The sequence below is a fragment of the Perca fluviatilis genome, chromosome 5 (genome assembly GCF_010015445.1).
Source record: "Perca fluviatilis chromosome 5, GENO_Pfluv_1.0, whole genome shotgun sequence".
Taxonomy (NCBI): domain Eukaryota; kingdom Metazoa; phylum Chordata; class Actinopteri; order Perciformes; family Percidae; genus Perca; species Perca fluviatilis.
Window position 1 is genome coordinate 4,266,488 of NC_053116.1, and position 16,137 is coordinate 4,282,624.

The following is a 16,137-nucleotide window of genomic DNA, read 5'->3' on the forward strand; positions in this document are numbered from 1 at the left end:
GAAATCAGGAAGCTCAGTGCAGGTGTTTCTTCTGTAAATAAATACATTGATCTGGTGAGTCTTGAGTTTTTTTGTGTGTGGCAGATTTGTTTATTACTTGCCCTTATAAACACACATACACACACACATATTTATATATTAGATTGTACTGTATATATTTTCAAGACAGACCAAAACAGTTGAGTGCAAATTGAAACCTTTATATGTTGACAGTTCGTCATAAACTTCCTAAAGTGTAGCTTGTTTGACGTGTTATTCTTGTTTGAGGCACAGTTTTTTTTTTAAATTACTGTTGAGGGAGTCTTTCACTGTATTAGCCAATCAGCTGTCTTTTTTCCCTTCAAATAACTCCCAAGCAGCAAACAGTCCAAACCAGATTCTCACACAACACACCCTGCACAGTACGGGCAAACTGCTTTACAACAGACACCAGAGGCTCACACTAACTTACAGGGAGTCAAATGGATTTTCTGAAGCAGGTAAGAACCAACAACAAAAACACCAGCTCTAAATTATCTTGCAATGGAACATGAGTGTGATCAACCATCTCATAATTTTACAGCATGATCACCTGTATTCTAAATAAATCAGACTTAGTTATTTTGTAGGTAATGTAATGTAAAGTTACTTAGTCAGTGTAATGTAATAGAATGCGGCAATATAGCAATATGACTTCAGCCAATGGAACTGTGAGATTGTCTTTCAAAGGGACATTTAATAGTTAATAGCAAATCCTGCGTTATGACATTACATTACATTGCATTCATTAAGCAGATACTTTTGACCAGAGCAACTGTGACATGCAGTAAAACTCCACAGAAACAAGAGATAGAAGTCATCTTAATCATAAATGCATGACTTACAACAAACAAACAAAAAATCAATCAAACAAACAAGGGTGATCAATTTTACATATGGTGATACTGAGAAGTATTTACCATTAGTAAATAACTTGTAACCACACCTCTCCCTGAACTGAATGTAATGTAGCTTAACCTGCTTTCAGGCTGGACAGGGGGGGTGGAGCAGGGTGGATATGTGTCATACACTGCTGCTTTTATTGTTATGTGTTTTGCCATGCATGCAGGCTGAAGAAATTGCCTCCACTGCCAAATTTGGAGACTTGATAGAATTTTCCTACCCTATCGGATACTCACACTGGGGAGTGTACGTTGAAGATGGTAATGTAATCCATTTTGCTGTTGCAGGTGAGGACAACATACAGTGTATTACACAAAAATCACATTGATTTTATTTGTTTTAAGTTGAAAAACAATATGCAATACAATACAAAACAATACCACCTTCTTAAAACTAGACTTTGCCTCAGGATGATGCCCCAGGATGAGGTCATGATGCTGGACTAAAGTCTAAGAGTTGTCCAGGCATTGTGATGTGACAATGAATTGAATTGTCCTCAGCACAACTTTTTAATTTAATTATTTAGATAAAACCAAATGACACAGTGATCCCGGTACTAGGGCTCATGGGGATCCAGGGCTGGTTGCCTGGTTGGTTGTTTTGAAATTTAGTGGTGGGATAGATTTGGTACTATTCTCCAACAAGGCACCCTTTAGAAAAGCTCTATAAGCTTTAACAAATGGCTGATACTGTATATCATTTACTAATGCAAGTGTTAGACATCTTGAATTGTAAAAGTCAATAATAATGGAAACTTACATACATCTTTTATATGTACATGTTAATGAGTTGCTTCAAATGTAATTTTGCCCAGATGTTTTGCATCTTTTTTTCCAGGATTTAAGTGGTTGTTCTGATTAACTAAAGAGCTAAAGAAAAAATTGTGGGGCTGGAGAAGGATAAACACCAGCCAAAGGCATTTTTTAAAACCTGGTAACCCCAAAAATATTCCTATTAATGGCTTAAAACTAACCGTAAAGCATTAGTAAATTATATATATATATATATATATATATATATATATATATATATATATATATATATATATATATATATATATATATATAGTTAAGGCAATTTTATGAATGTATAGTAACTGGTATTGTGTGTCTCATGTATCCTCTTCTTCTGTGCCCAGAGCTCCATTGTTGTGCAGAAACTAGCTAGGTTAAACTCCTGCAGTTTGTGTGCAGGTCGTCCAATGCGCTCTACCTGATCTAGGTTAATCATTTCATGTGATCAGTTTTTTTTACTTTGGCGTTGGGTTAGATCATTTTCAGTTTGTGTGAACACTAGAGAATCCGTGTATAATTCGTTCATTCATTTTTCAAAATAATTTTAAAAAATGACTTTTCTCAATACTCGTTTCCAAAACCAAAATGAAAAAAAACGGATAACCACTCGTTTTTCCAATTTCCGAATGAAAAAATGGATAACAATCTTTTAATCCAATTTTGATATTTTCAACGGACGCAAATTGCGTGACCCCGACAGGGTCCACTATTAAACTATTTTTAAAAAAAGTAAGCAAGTACTTGTATAATCGCAGTATTACTCTCGAGGGTTTGATTTAAAGTCATATTATTGGCACTTCAGTGATGCTTATTGGTCGCTTCATTGTCTTCTGACAGACTTATCCGAGCATCTCGGGACATCTAATGGTTGCTGCTGTAAAAAAGTTGCATAATTATGACAGAATATTCCCTCAGTCCGGCCATTATGTTGCTTATTCTTTTTTATTTGTTTCTTTTGCGGGCCATACATAAATGTGTATATATACAGAGTGCGATTTTCCCAGGGGATGCGTGGGATTTTTATCTTTCTGGTTTATATAGCCCTGCCTCTTCTAAATAATTTCTATCCCTGGTGGGGACTAAATGTATCTCCCCCCCAAAAGAGATTAATGCTACTTCACCAATAGACCATTATATTATATATAAATATATTATATACCTATAATATATTTTAAAATAACTAAAGAGCTACAATGTGTAACACATAACACATAATCCAGCAGCAGCTGCTGGTTGTATGTAGCCTCTACAGAGCTCCAGGACGCCGGAGCAGGAGTTGTTTAGACTGTGAGCCAGCTACAGGCACCGCCAGATGATGGTCCTTTCAGGGGCTGTGATGGTAGTGGTGGAGGTTGCCAGAAAAAGTGAGCGTCATGCGCCGCTGACAGTTGCACCAAAACGACTAGTAAAGTTTAGGGAAAAGATCGTGGTTAAAACACTCCTGAGGAGCGAACAAGTGTTTCCTGGCTGAAAGTGTGTTCGCCCAAAAGTGAACTCCGCACTCATTTTGAGATCATTTTGAAGTGTTTTGGCATCGCTGGCCGAGTGGCTCTATATCCATGGTATTGAAAATGGGATTTAATTCTTGCGTGTTTTGTTTTGCATGATCAAATATATATTTATATTCATATCTGACAGCATCCTAATCATGGATCTAGTACTAGTAGAGATCTCTTCCGGATCACGCACTTTGCATCAGTTGAAAATAGCAAAGCATAGAAAAGCTCATTATCCATTTTTCATCTGAGCACAAAATCAGATTTTTTTTTGTGCTTTTCTGAGTTTATATTTCATTTTGGAAAATGAATGAACGAATGATATACGGATTATGGAGCACCAAAATGGATCAATTCAAGGAGACTTGAAAAAAATCACCTCATTAAATGCATACATGATCACCTTCACAAACCTCTAATTATAATTGTCTGGTCATCAATCAAGGGTAGTATATGAAATACAAAACAAAATATAGCTCTACATTCTTTTTGTTGCCCTTATTTGTTAAAAAACTAAAAGAAAAGAAACACTGCTTCCATGGGAAAAAATGACAGCTGCCAAATGTATCCAGTTGCAGAACACAGAGTATGACTGGTGTATTATGGTGCTAGTTGACAATCATATAATAGTTACGGATACATATTATGCAGATTAAAAACTAAGACTGTTTGTCCAATTGTTAAAAATTCTGAAAGTATACTGTGTCATTCTTTAGATCAGGGGCAACTGATGAGCAGCATACGTTCTTCCTTACAAGCAATCTTCCCTGTATGTGGTGACCTTCTTCTTGGGGAGACCAAGATCCGCAGAGTGCCTCTTTGTGAGGTGAATGTCCCGAAAGGAACTCATGCCCTGATCAGTAACAACCGCCATGCCTTCACACCATCAGCACCTGAGGATATGAGGCTACGGTGCGATGCCCTTCTTGATAAGGAATTCCCATATCATCTTTTCACTCTCAACTGCGAGCACTTTGCCACTTTTGTACGCTATGGAAAGGCTGTGTGCAACCAGGTATGAGTTATGCATGAGGTTTCTGATTTTTTATTCTTTCAATTAAGTCAACTAAAACATAATGTGAGTTACAATGGCAGTGCGATACATTTTCTGTTCAGACTGAGCAGTAGTCTGAATATTGGCCATACCAGACAATTGTATGTAATATTTTTTGTCTACACCCAGCGATGTAGTCATGAAAACATATGAAATTAAAGCTGCGAGCAGCGATGGACGGGCCCTTGCACCTCTGCGCGCGTCGGGGTTACTGGCGGACGCTGCTCCTTGCGACTGCGCATTTGTTCGGCACTCAGACACCGCAAATCGTCACCAATGAAAAGGCAACTCCCTGCCGAGTTCAGTGATACCTTACACAAGATTCATACCGTTCAATATCTGTGAAAAGGGGCGTGGCTAAAATATAGGGGGCGGGTCAAACATCACCAATGCAAAGGGAACTCTCTGCTGAGTTCAATGTTACCTCACACAAGGGTATAGCTTAAACGGTTGAAATGTTATGAAAGGGGGCGTGGCTTAAGCATAGGGGCAGGCCAAACCATCAATAATGAAGAAGGAACTCTACTGAGTTCATTGATACCTCACACAAGGGTCTACCTTAAACGGTTCAAATGTTATGAAAGGGGGCGAGGCCTGAGTAAGTGGGCGTGGCCATATTATAGGGGGCGGCTCAGTATCACATGTAGACCACACATACTGAGTTTCATGTAAATCGGATGATGTTTGTCATAAGGCAGATTTCCTGGTGCCAGCGGGGGGCGCTATGACCAAAAGTCAATTTTGGCCTGTAGGTGTCCTCAGGCCTGGACCCTTGTTAATCGTGAGAAATTTCACGCAGATACGACAACGTACACTCAAGTTACAACAACTTCTTTGTTCATCGCTAAACACTCAAAATGGCCGCCACGCCCACACCGTCTGACGAAAAGTTTTTCTTTCAATAACTTTTCATCGTTAAGGTGTTGGGATGGTACCGACCAAGTTTGAAGTCCATTGGATGAAATCTCTAGGAAGAGATTGTCAAAGTATAGCACCTTTACTTTTAGGCCTACTTCCTGTTGCCACTAGGGGGCGCTATGACTTTAAGTAAATATCGGCCTTTATTTGTCCTCAGGGTTGGACTCTTATGAATCCTGAAAAGTTTCGAGCCAGCTGGACAACATACACGCGAATTACACCCACTTCCTGTTTCGGCGGCGAAACGCACAAAATGGCCGCCCCGCCACGGCCACGCCCTATGACGAAAGGTTTTTCTTTTAACAACTTTTCATCTTTTACATCTTAAGATGGCACAGATCGAGTTTGAAGTTGATCGGATGAAATTTCTAGCAGGAGTTCGTTAAAGTACGACATGTGGCCAAAAGCGCACTAATTTCGAACTTTCAAATCAAAATGGCGGACCTCCTGTTGGGTTTAGGGTATGGCTCTACTCTTACCCATAGATTACCTGCATTTATCAAGAAGGCTTGCATCCATGTTTTCTTTTTTAAAGATTGCCAGTTCCTATTTTGTTTAAAAAAAAAAAAAAACATACAACTAAACACCATGAACACATGCTTCCCCCCATTATTTTATTGTACTGTCTTGAATATTATGGTTATTTTCTTGTCTTAATTTTGTAATTTTTTTTTCAAGTAAGTGGTGATGATGAGTAGGGTTGGGTACCCTCTGGATTTTTACGATTCCAATGCCGAACTGGTACTTTTAAAACGATTCCGATTCCTAACCGATTCGTAAACAGATTCTTGAAAAACTGAAAAATGACAAAAAAGGCTTTTTTATGGAGGTTTTTGAAAATTGAAAATGATTTAAATTGAATATATTAACGTTTTAAAGTACTTAAATATATAATAAGTAAACCTAAGTCACCTAACACATAACTACAATAATTTAACAAATAAAAGTTACACTATTAACAAGTAACAACAAAATAAATGATGTTGAGTTGGTATGCCAACCAGCTTCAAACTTTAGCAGTTCTTTCGCAGAAAAATGACTATATTTGCCTTCTCTGGCAAGACACCACCTCTCCTGACTTATGGCATGTAGGCCTACTGCATAGGAGAAAACTCTCTCAGACGGTGTCCAAGAGGTCTGTACACCCAGGTATGAGTTTGAAAAGGCAGACAATTTGGGGAGGCTGTCCTGCCTCCTCAGGGGCGGTTCTACATTGAATGACGCCCCGGGCGAGACACCCTCCTTTTTTATTTTAAGGTGCACAGTCTCTACCTCCAACATTGCCAAAAGACACAATATAGAATAAATATTCGAAATAGCATAAATCCTTCATCACACAAATGTGAAAACACACTAAAGAGAATGTAATTATTACACTAAGAACAGAAAACACAAACTACAACTAAAACCTGACCTTTCTGGCCTTCCTTGATGCAAAATCATCAATGATGTCATCTGCTCCCCTATTGAGTGATTGATATTGATGACGACAAGGCCAGTGATCCGTTTCTGGGACCTAGTTGATCTCAGGTATGACTTGATCAACTTTAGTTTGGAAAAGCTCCTCTCTGGAACCAGGAGCCACAGTGACTGACATGGACCAGAAATCAGCCCTGGCATTTTGGCCCAGACTGGCCCACCACATAGGGATGGATGGATGGATAGATGGATAGATGGATAGATGGATAGATGGATGGATGGATGGATAGATAGATAGATAGATAGATAAATAGATGGATAGATAGATAGATAGATAGATAGATGGATAGATATTTGAAATACCAGTGTTGCAGCAGCACAATATCAGACACACAGAATATAAATGAAATAATACATGAAATAATAATAGGATAGAATATAAGAACAAATAATTTAAAATATTCAAAAGTTGGGAATAAAACTGTACAACTATTTAACTAGTATTGATAAAGCTGTACCCCTCCTTGCGCTCCCCTGAATATGTATACCAACTCCTAAAACTACTAACGCCATATAATGAGTAAGGAAGAATCAGTGAGAGTTGACACATTAAATACTTCAACAAAATGCCATTTATTGATACACTAAAACTGTATACTCCTAATGAATCATAAAACAAGCTATATATATATATACATACACACACACACACACACACACACATCTCATTTCAAGAGGCCCTATGCTATAATATGAAGAGGTCTATCATGAGTTTTTGTCTGTAAATGCAGATACAAAAGCATCAATTCTCGTTAAAGGAATATTTCACCGCTGGAAAGCTGAATATATCTTTAAATTGGGTCACTTATGTAGTAGAAATGTGGAAAAAAAAATTGAAATTGGTGCCTTCTAGGCCGAGAAAAGCCAGAAAATGTGTTTTGGTCTTATATGGATGAAAAACACCAAATCCCAGAATGCACCTGCTTCGTTGCTTTGAGTCCACTTCTCGCGCCATCACCGCTTGACAGACAGACAGAGGCATTCAACTCAACTCAAGCTTTTTTATTGTCATTTCAACCATATACACGAAACAACGTTTTATCGTGACTCAAGTGGTGTTACACATTTAAAATATATAAAAATGACATTATATAAAAAGGCCAACCGAAACAGGCTACATTTAGTACACACACTTTATAGGCTCCGTAAAGTTCAGCTAACGCATACTAGCATTAGCGCTTGGTGGGCTGTAAACACCGAGCATAACACAGCCGTGAATTAGCATGCAATGTAGAATGGTCGGCATTTAACAGTCACAAACTCCACCAGCAGTTAGCAGTTAAATGGATACAAATCACCACATTTCTGCGCCACCTCGGTGTGTTAACACAGCCCACCTCTTTTGCGCCGCGGCAGAGCATCTCTAGCCGAGGGCTAGCAGCGTCGCCTGGTAGCTGGACAGTCCGGTACACTATTCAGGCATGTTTCCACAACAACAAAAACACAGCAGTCTCTGAACTCACGTTGCGGAGTTTTGTTGAAGTTGGATGTAGTCCAGTTTGTGGTCTAAATGAGCAGACACTTGCAAGCAGGATCCGTAAAGTTCAGCCAACATACTAGCATTGGTGTAGCTAAACACAGCCGTGAATTAGCGTGGAATGTCGAATGGTCGGCATTTAACAGTCACAAGCTCCACCAGCAGTTAGCAGTAGCTAGTTGGATTTTATTTCTACACCAGTCCGTTTAACACAGCCCACCTCCACGGCGGGCCAGAGCAGCCTGGTAGCTGGATAGTCCGGTGCCGGTACACTGTTGTTCAGGCATGTTTCCACAAAAACAAAAAACAGCAGTCTCTGAACTCACGTTGGGAGTTTCGTTGAAGAGGATGTAGTCCAGCTTGTTGTTTAATGAGCAGACACTTGCAAGCAGGATGGATGGGACAGGTGGACAGCTAGCTATAGCTTTCCACCTAGCCGATGAGGATGTCCCCTAGCCGGCTACCCGGCATTTGGTGACACCGCGGCTGTTCGCGGCAGGCGCGCTTACGTAGTGCGCCGGTATTCCGTCTGTAATAACGTTTCCTCCATATTCTCCGATCTGTACCGATGTATCTCGGTGGCACACGTCCGGTAGTTTGAATGCAGATAATTGTTGTAAATGTTTTCTGCTGAAACCGAGAGCCTGTTTAGCGAAGCTTCAAGATGGCTGACAGTCGTTTTCATTCGGAATACCTCGGCCAGACTCGGCAGTCCAACCCCCTGTGGGCGTGTTGAAAACATGCAGAAGTAGATCCTACTAACTGGCTGTAGTCCTTGCCTCTGGCCCAAAAATCTTCAGATGACGCAAAAATCATCATTTTACGTCATCGGAAGATTTTTTCCAGGACCCAAATGCAGAGATCTCTCGTCTCAGGGGGACATGAGGGAGGGAAGCACGGTCATTCAGAAATACTACCAGGTTTCTACTGATACACAGCTGAATGCTAAATCGGTGAAGTATCCCTTTAAGAAAGTTTGCATGATGTGCAACGTTTATAGGCTACTAATGCAAGCATGCCTACTTTTTATTGTTGTAGTGTTATCATCAACAGTTTGTCCACCACTCAGTTTTATCAAGGGGCCAAAGTGTTTTAAGGGGAGTTGTGCTCCTCACTGTGCATATGCAACTGCTGCCGAGACAGACACACCACTTTTATCGGCCACAGGAGCTGATGAAGGTCCTGCTACTGCCGAAAACATGTCTTTTCGCTTTCTTCTTTTATTTGAGCCGCTTGGGTAACTTTGTTTCATTTTGGTGTTTAGACCATTGACATAAAAGAAAGGTTTAGACTCGTCTGTGTATTTCCCATTTCTCCTGTCACTTTGTGTTTATCTTTCGTGCTGCGGCACACTGTTACGGACTAGTCCATTTCATTGTGAAAGTAGGGGGTGTTGACCTCTCTCAGCAAGCAGGGCGCCTTCAGCTGCTGGGGGCGCTGATCTGCCAATTCCCCACACAGTGAAATGATAGAAAACATAAAAACGCTTTGCGGCGCAAGTTTTTTTTTTTAAGTTCTCGTGTCGCCCCCCATGTGACATGAAAAAATGCCGCCCCAGGCGTCTGCCCGGTTCACCCGTACCAAAAACCGCCACTGTGCCTCCCCCACCACCAGGGTACAGGGTACGATAGACTAGCAGAGCAAGTGTAATATGTTTACTAGCGATCACGTGCAGTGAATGGTTAATATGCTTTTACATCCGTTTAGGTGAGCACAGAGGGAAAATATGGCATTTTAAAAGTAGCCTACATTTACGGTAGCTAGCTAACGGTAGACTACAGAGAGTGTGATATTTTTACGTCCGTTTCGGAGTGTGTACAAAAAGCCGTCTATCAGCAGTGATGGTAGAGTGCATGTCCAAGAGTAGCGTGGACACACGCTTCACACCGCGAGTGGGCACGTGCGCCACTCGGTAGAAAAGGGAGAAAGGAAAAAAAGAGTCTGCCGCTGTCCGGAGCAACAGAGGGAAAATATTTCAGTCTGAACCGAAATGAGGAACCGAAATTTGCGTTCTAATCCGGTCCGAATACTACCGTTTGCGTAGGAATCGGTTCCACAGTGGAACCGGGTTTCGGTACCCAAATGAGTGTGGGGCTCATCAAATTCTGGACCTTACCACAGGATCATAGGTCATTAGTTTAAGTTTGAGTTTATTGAAATCATGCTCACAGTTAAACAACTGAATAAAAAGCTGAATTTACATTGGTTTAAAAGTCCCTATATAGATAAAAACAAATTAAAAATACTAAAGATAAATAATTACACATATGCTGTCTTCAGTCTGTTCTGCACTGAATGTCTGTGTGGTGTAATCGGTAGCGATGCTATGTGGAGAGGAATCCGCTGACACTGTTTCTTGATTATAAAGGTTTATTTACATCAAAGAAATCAGCATCATGTACAAGCTCTGCAGAGCTCGGAGAGGACAGCTTCTCAGATTCTCAAAAGTCACTCTAAAGTTCTTTGTGTGTGGACCACATATCTATATTCCATGAATTGGGGTGGGATCGATAACTGACCAATGGCTTCATGCCAACTGGCCTTCTTTTCAACATCGTGGGGGCACCATTGATAATACCTTCCAGATGTCTCCAGAGAGGTGTCCTCTGAAAGTAGGCTAAAGTTCATCACTTCTAGCTACATATAGATAGTTCAGATATGGCCTAAATACAAGTTATAGAATGATCAGAATAAAGTAGGATGTTAATATACCTCATCTGTAAGATGGTCTGTAGGTGTTTATAGGTTTAGTCAGTGGAAGCAGGTCATGGAGAGGGTAGTGTTCAGATGGTATGTCTTTAACCAGCCGAACTGCTGTCTGCTCCCTCCTGCTCTGAAGAGATGGGAGTGGCAGAGGTGGAGTGCAACCTCTAGTTATGATCCTCAGGGCCCTTTTCTGGACACTCTCTATGAGTGCTGTCATAGTCAAAAATTCAATGTTAAAAAATTCTATATACCCAAATTCAGTTGCAAAATACAACCTATAAAATTAAACTAATATATTTTCAACTCAAATTCAATTCAATCAGGAGAGACTTGTTTGCAGATATGCAAAAGGTTTTAATATACCACAGCATGTAGTGTACTGGAGATTGGACTCCATCGTTATTAATACATTTAATATATTAATAAATTAATGTAGGGGTAGTGAACCAAGATGTAACCCCCCTATGGAATCCAGGTACCGGTGGTGACGGAGAAGCCAGAAAACCAGACCTAGGAGGCATCGGAGCGACAGCCGGAGAACCACCAGGACGGGAGGTGGAAGGCGAGGAGGAGGGACGACGTCTTCCTGAAATGACAGCTGATAGCACAGGGAGAGAAGCAGCTTTTTAAACCAGTGATGAGATGCTGTGATTGGCCTATGGGATCCTTAGCCGTTCCTGATTGGTTTATCAGAAGGTGAACGCCTCCAGCGCTGATTCGCTTTAGGAGGGACTGATTACTTGTTAGGTCTTCCTAAAAGAATTTTCGCTGAGCTACATTAGGCAAAATGAAATGTAAAAAGAAAATACAGTGTTAACATCTGGCAAACCATAGAAAAGACACTGGTTGGTCTCCCCAACAACAACTCAGCATCATCAAACACCTGGTCAAAAGACTCGACATGGCAGAGAGCCTTAATTAATTCCACTGCAGATTTGACCAGTGTAACTACTCACGGAAGAGGGAGGAGCTAATAGCTGAGCTCACTCCAATGTTACGTACCCAAGTAAACCTGAAGCTGCAACAGAGGGAGGTTGAACGCTGCTGAGGAGGAGGATGAAAACAAAGAGCACCAGGACCTGACCATATCTGTGGCCAGTTGATGAAGGCCTGCTGCAGCAAGCTGGCTGGTGTTTTCTGTCATCTCTTCAGCTCTCCCTGTCAGAACATTCAATCATGTCACTGTGAAAATCCTCAACCATCTGCCCTGTAGCCAAACATGAGCAATCCCACCTGTGACAATGATTACCAGCCTGTGGCATTAACATATTTGGTCATTAAAGGCTTTGAAAGGCTTATTCTTTCCCAGCTTCAGGAGGAAGTTAGTATGAAGGCTGAACCTTTCCGTTTGCGTACAACGACACAGGGGTGTGGATGACGCTGTACTAACACTGCTGCTGTATGGTGCCTATACCCATCTTGAGAAGCCTAAATAACTTGGTAGACTGGTCTTTGTGGACTTCTCTAGCGGCAACACCATGCAACCTCACATGATGGCCCGCAAACTGCTCCAGATAGATGTCAACCCACACCTGACCATCTGGATCCTCTCATCCCTGACAGATGGACAACAGAGGGTGGGAGTCCATCCAAGACAGTCTCCACAGGAGCCCCACAAGGCTCTGTTATCTCACCGCTTCCGTACACACTATACAAAAATGACTGCAGGAGCACTAACCCAGGTATAACATACATTAAATACTCTGACGACACTGTGAGCATAGACAGTTACACACTGAAATGACATTTTGGTGAGTGGTGTAGGGGGGGGATCTGCCCTGACCACAACAATTCCAAAACAGAGGTTGGTTGTTGACTTCTGCAAAGGTCCTTCCTTCACCCCCAGGCTGCTAGTCAACAACCAGCCAATAGAAAGGGTTGAGTCATACATTGGCAAATAATTGATCACAAACTCACCTTACAACTTAACAGTGAAACTATATTTCTTTTTTAAACTACATTGTGTAAGAATTTCTCCCATCTGGCGAGTATTGCATTCATCACGGTGCTACATGGCTGCTGTCATTCGAGCAGGGCTTAATTTGAGCCGGAACACGCCAGAACATGTTCCGGCACCTCCGACGTTGGATCCGGAACCTTTTTTATTGGATCCGGCACCTCCTGTCTCACCAGGAAAAATGAATCGCCTAAATGAAAAAAAATAGTGTTCAATGTTGTTATCTGTCTTGTTAGTCGCTATTCCCCATTGAAGTTCCAAAAAAATCTTGTGTTTGCATTTTCGATGCGTTTTGAGGTGAATTTTCAGGGTAAGACGGAGGGGGGAGAGGGACGGAGGGAGGGGAGACACTTCAACAGCGCGGCGCTGCACTTCTAGTGACACAAGCGCTGATCAAGAATGTGCAGACTACAGTGGGTTTTTTGGTTAATTTAATAGTCAGATGGATAATTGCTGCTTGTGAAAAAAATTGTTGCAGTGTTTTTTATTTTAATTTTTTTACATTTCGCACCGATGCAGTGCATGTACACACAGCGTTGTTTAGGTTTTTTTAGTCAGAGAAGCTACGTAGGCAGTGTAATTTATTTATTTTTTGTTCCGTTACCTCCAACCCCCGTTTTGAGTCCAGGATCCACCCCCCATCTGCACCCTGGGACCTCCCACTTTACAAATTAAGCACTGCAGAGCGAGTCGCTCTATGTATTCTGAATGATTCTGAATGTCAGATTCTACACTTAGGAGAATACTTTGATTAGTTGATGGAAGTAATTACACATGAATACATATTTGTGAAAGAACAACGTTTTTTTTGCTAAAAATCAACAACAAAAAAATACCACAATGTAGGTTTAAGATTGACGGGTTTTATTTAACACTAAACATACAGCTCACAAAATCACTGAACGCCCTCAACCATCATCACCACTTACTTAGACATAATGAAGACAAAATAATAACTAAGACTAATATTAAAAACAATACAATATAATAACAAAATAGACATTATGTATATGTGATAACAACACAAGCACATATTAAAACTGTAGCCAGACAAATCCCAGCCACACCCTTTCATTTCAATATAAGAGGTGCTAATAAATAGAGAAGTGAATAAATGTGGACTTGATAAATAAAAGTCCCCTTAATAAATAAAGGTGAAACCTGTTTTTTTATGGAACTATATCGACTCATTTATATATTTACATTTATATATTTTCGCCTAATGTTTTCTTTAGGGATGCATTTCATAGTCATATTTTTATGTATGTAATGAATGGCATTACATAACTATGACACATGAAACTAATATTCAGATTAGCCAAAAAACAATATATGCTACTTGTAAGGTGTTGCTTTAAGAGGACAAAATAATTTTTTAGGACCTTGCTGACTAATAATGACCACTAAGAGACTGTTTTTCTGTTCTTTCTATAGATTCCTACAAGACCCAAGAATGTAGAGTGTGTGAAGGCAACTGCAACCTTCAAAGACATTGTCAGTGCCAAAGAAACTGCTCAAGACCATTTTGAATGAGCCCCCTGACTATCTATTTTAACACATGGAATTCTATTACTTCATTCAATAACTAATTAAAAAAAACCTTTTCATTTATTGTGCATCAAGATTTTGCAATCAAATAAACAAACTAAAAACAAACAACATAGTCTCATTCAAACAGTACAAGTCTAGATGGATACAGTCATTTGGAAGAAATGTTGTTGATTTTTTAGAATTATACACTGAACACTGAGATTTTAACAATTTCCAATTTATCCATCATTTAAACAAGGTAACACTGTGTCATCAGCAAAAAGCCCAGGAGTTACAGAGAGGGAGGTAGTTATCCTGCTTCAGTATCGGTAGATGCTTTTATTATCCTTTAAATAATGAATGAAATCAATTGTTTATTTAAGTGTTACAGAAGCATTTTCAGAAATAATTGTATGATGTGGTCTTCAACGACTCTGTGAAAGAAGAGCAAACGACACAACCTAAACTAACCTACTCAGTCACAGCTTTAAGTGAGCAGCTATGTTGCACAAAGAAATAAAAGCTACTATTTCTGAGAACTCAAATTACCTAAAAAAAATCCTTTATCAGATCCCACAGAATAACAGCCCTGACCAATCGATACCTGATAGGTCTGCAATTTCTGGTCACAGGCCTTTTGATCTCTTTCTCGCATCTCTGTCTGCCCTCCAGACATTTATGATAATAAAATAATGTGTGAAACTGGAGTGAGGTTGAGAAGTGCCTTTATTTATATAAGCTTCTTGCAGTGTTATCTGGTCTGGTGTCAACATGCTGATTGACCAGCCTTTAGCCTAACAGGACTACCATAATCAGGGTTCTCAAGCCTCCTGCATTGAACGTGAGACACACATTTCAAGCAGTTCACTAGCCACACCTTGTATTTCTCACGCTGAGAAGTGTGCGATACTGCAATATTTAGTATCGATCCGACACCAAGTAAATACAGGGCCAATATCGCTGATACAGATACGATACCTATACTTTTAAATAATTAAGGAGGAGGAATTTTCATGAACTTTAGCCTAAGGGACTGTTCGTTATTTATTTAAGAGGCCACCGAAGGAGTTTTGGGACCTTTAGTCAAAATAGACCTGACCCTCCCTTCATTAGCAGTAATTTTTGGATGACCCTCCAACATAATCGGGAGAAAAAGAATGACCCCCCCCCAATAACTTATTATACAGATTTCCATTGTTTTTTACAGCCATGACATAGATGGCTAAACGGCTGCATTCTCATCTGAAGCATCCCACTCCTCTGTTATGGTGTGATGGCCATTTCAGTAGATTTATTCACTAACATTGTTGTGCACAATAAGCATGGAAACTAAATGCACACTTCCTGCGTTACTTCAAATACTAAGTTACTCATCTAGTAAAATAGTATTCACATGAAATAATAAAACATTGGGACCATTCAGCAAAGCACACCGGGTAATTCAATACTGGTTGCTATGGACTTGTCACTAGGCTTCCTCAGTCATTGAATATTTTAGCATAGATAAAAGTGCCGAAGCTGAACATTCTCCAAAAATTTCTCAGACGAGTGTCAATTTGGGAGCTTGCATGCTACCACTCCTTCCTTCTCAAATACCTTGAAAAGGCTGTCGTTTGCACAATTTCACAAATAATCACCAGGACCGAAAGGATATACCTCCCATCTCATGCCTTCCCGACTGCCAGCTGGTGCTATCCGCGGCGCGAGTTTCAGCTTTTCAAAATAAAAGCTTGCGTCTGGTCAGCTATGTTGTCGTACGGTGTTTTGGATGTTTTTGAACTAAACGGTATGGCAATCATGCTAAT

General features: G+C 40.3%; 1 protein-coding gene across 1 annotated transcript; it reads left to right on the forward strand.

The window, feature by feature from the left end:
• The first annotated feature begins 387 nt into the window (after positions 1-387).
• On the forward strand, positions 388-15,039 carry LOC120559099 (phospholipase A and acyltransferase 2-like). The gene is made up of 4 exons (XM_039800532.1): positions 388-479; positions 1,088-1,208; positions 3,928-4,226; positions 14,237-15,039. The coding sequence occupies exons 1-4, from the start codon at positions 462-464 to the stop codon at positions 14,333-14,335; spliced, it is 537 nt and encodes a 178-aa protein (XP_039656466.1). The 5' UTR covers positions 388-461; the 3' UTR covers positions 14,336-15,039.
• The last annotated feature ends 1,098 nt before the right edge of the window (positions 15,040-16,137 follow it).

Coding starts and splice junctions, on each gene's coding strand:
- LOC120559099 (XM_039800532.1), top strand. Junction 1,209..3,927: donor AATCCATTTTGCTGTTGCAG/GTGAGGACAACA, acceptor GTCATTCTTTAG/ATCAGGGGCAACTGATGAGC. Junction 4,227..14,236: donor GAAAGGCTGTGTGCAACCAG/GTATGAGTTATG, acceptor TTCTTTCTATAG/ATTCCTACAAGACCCAAGAA.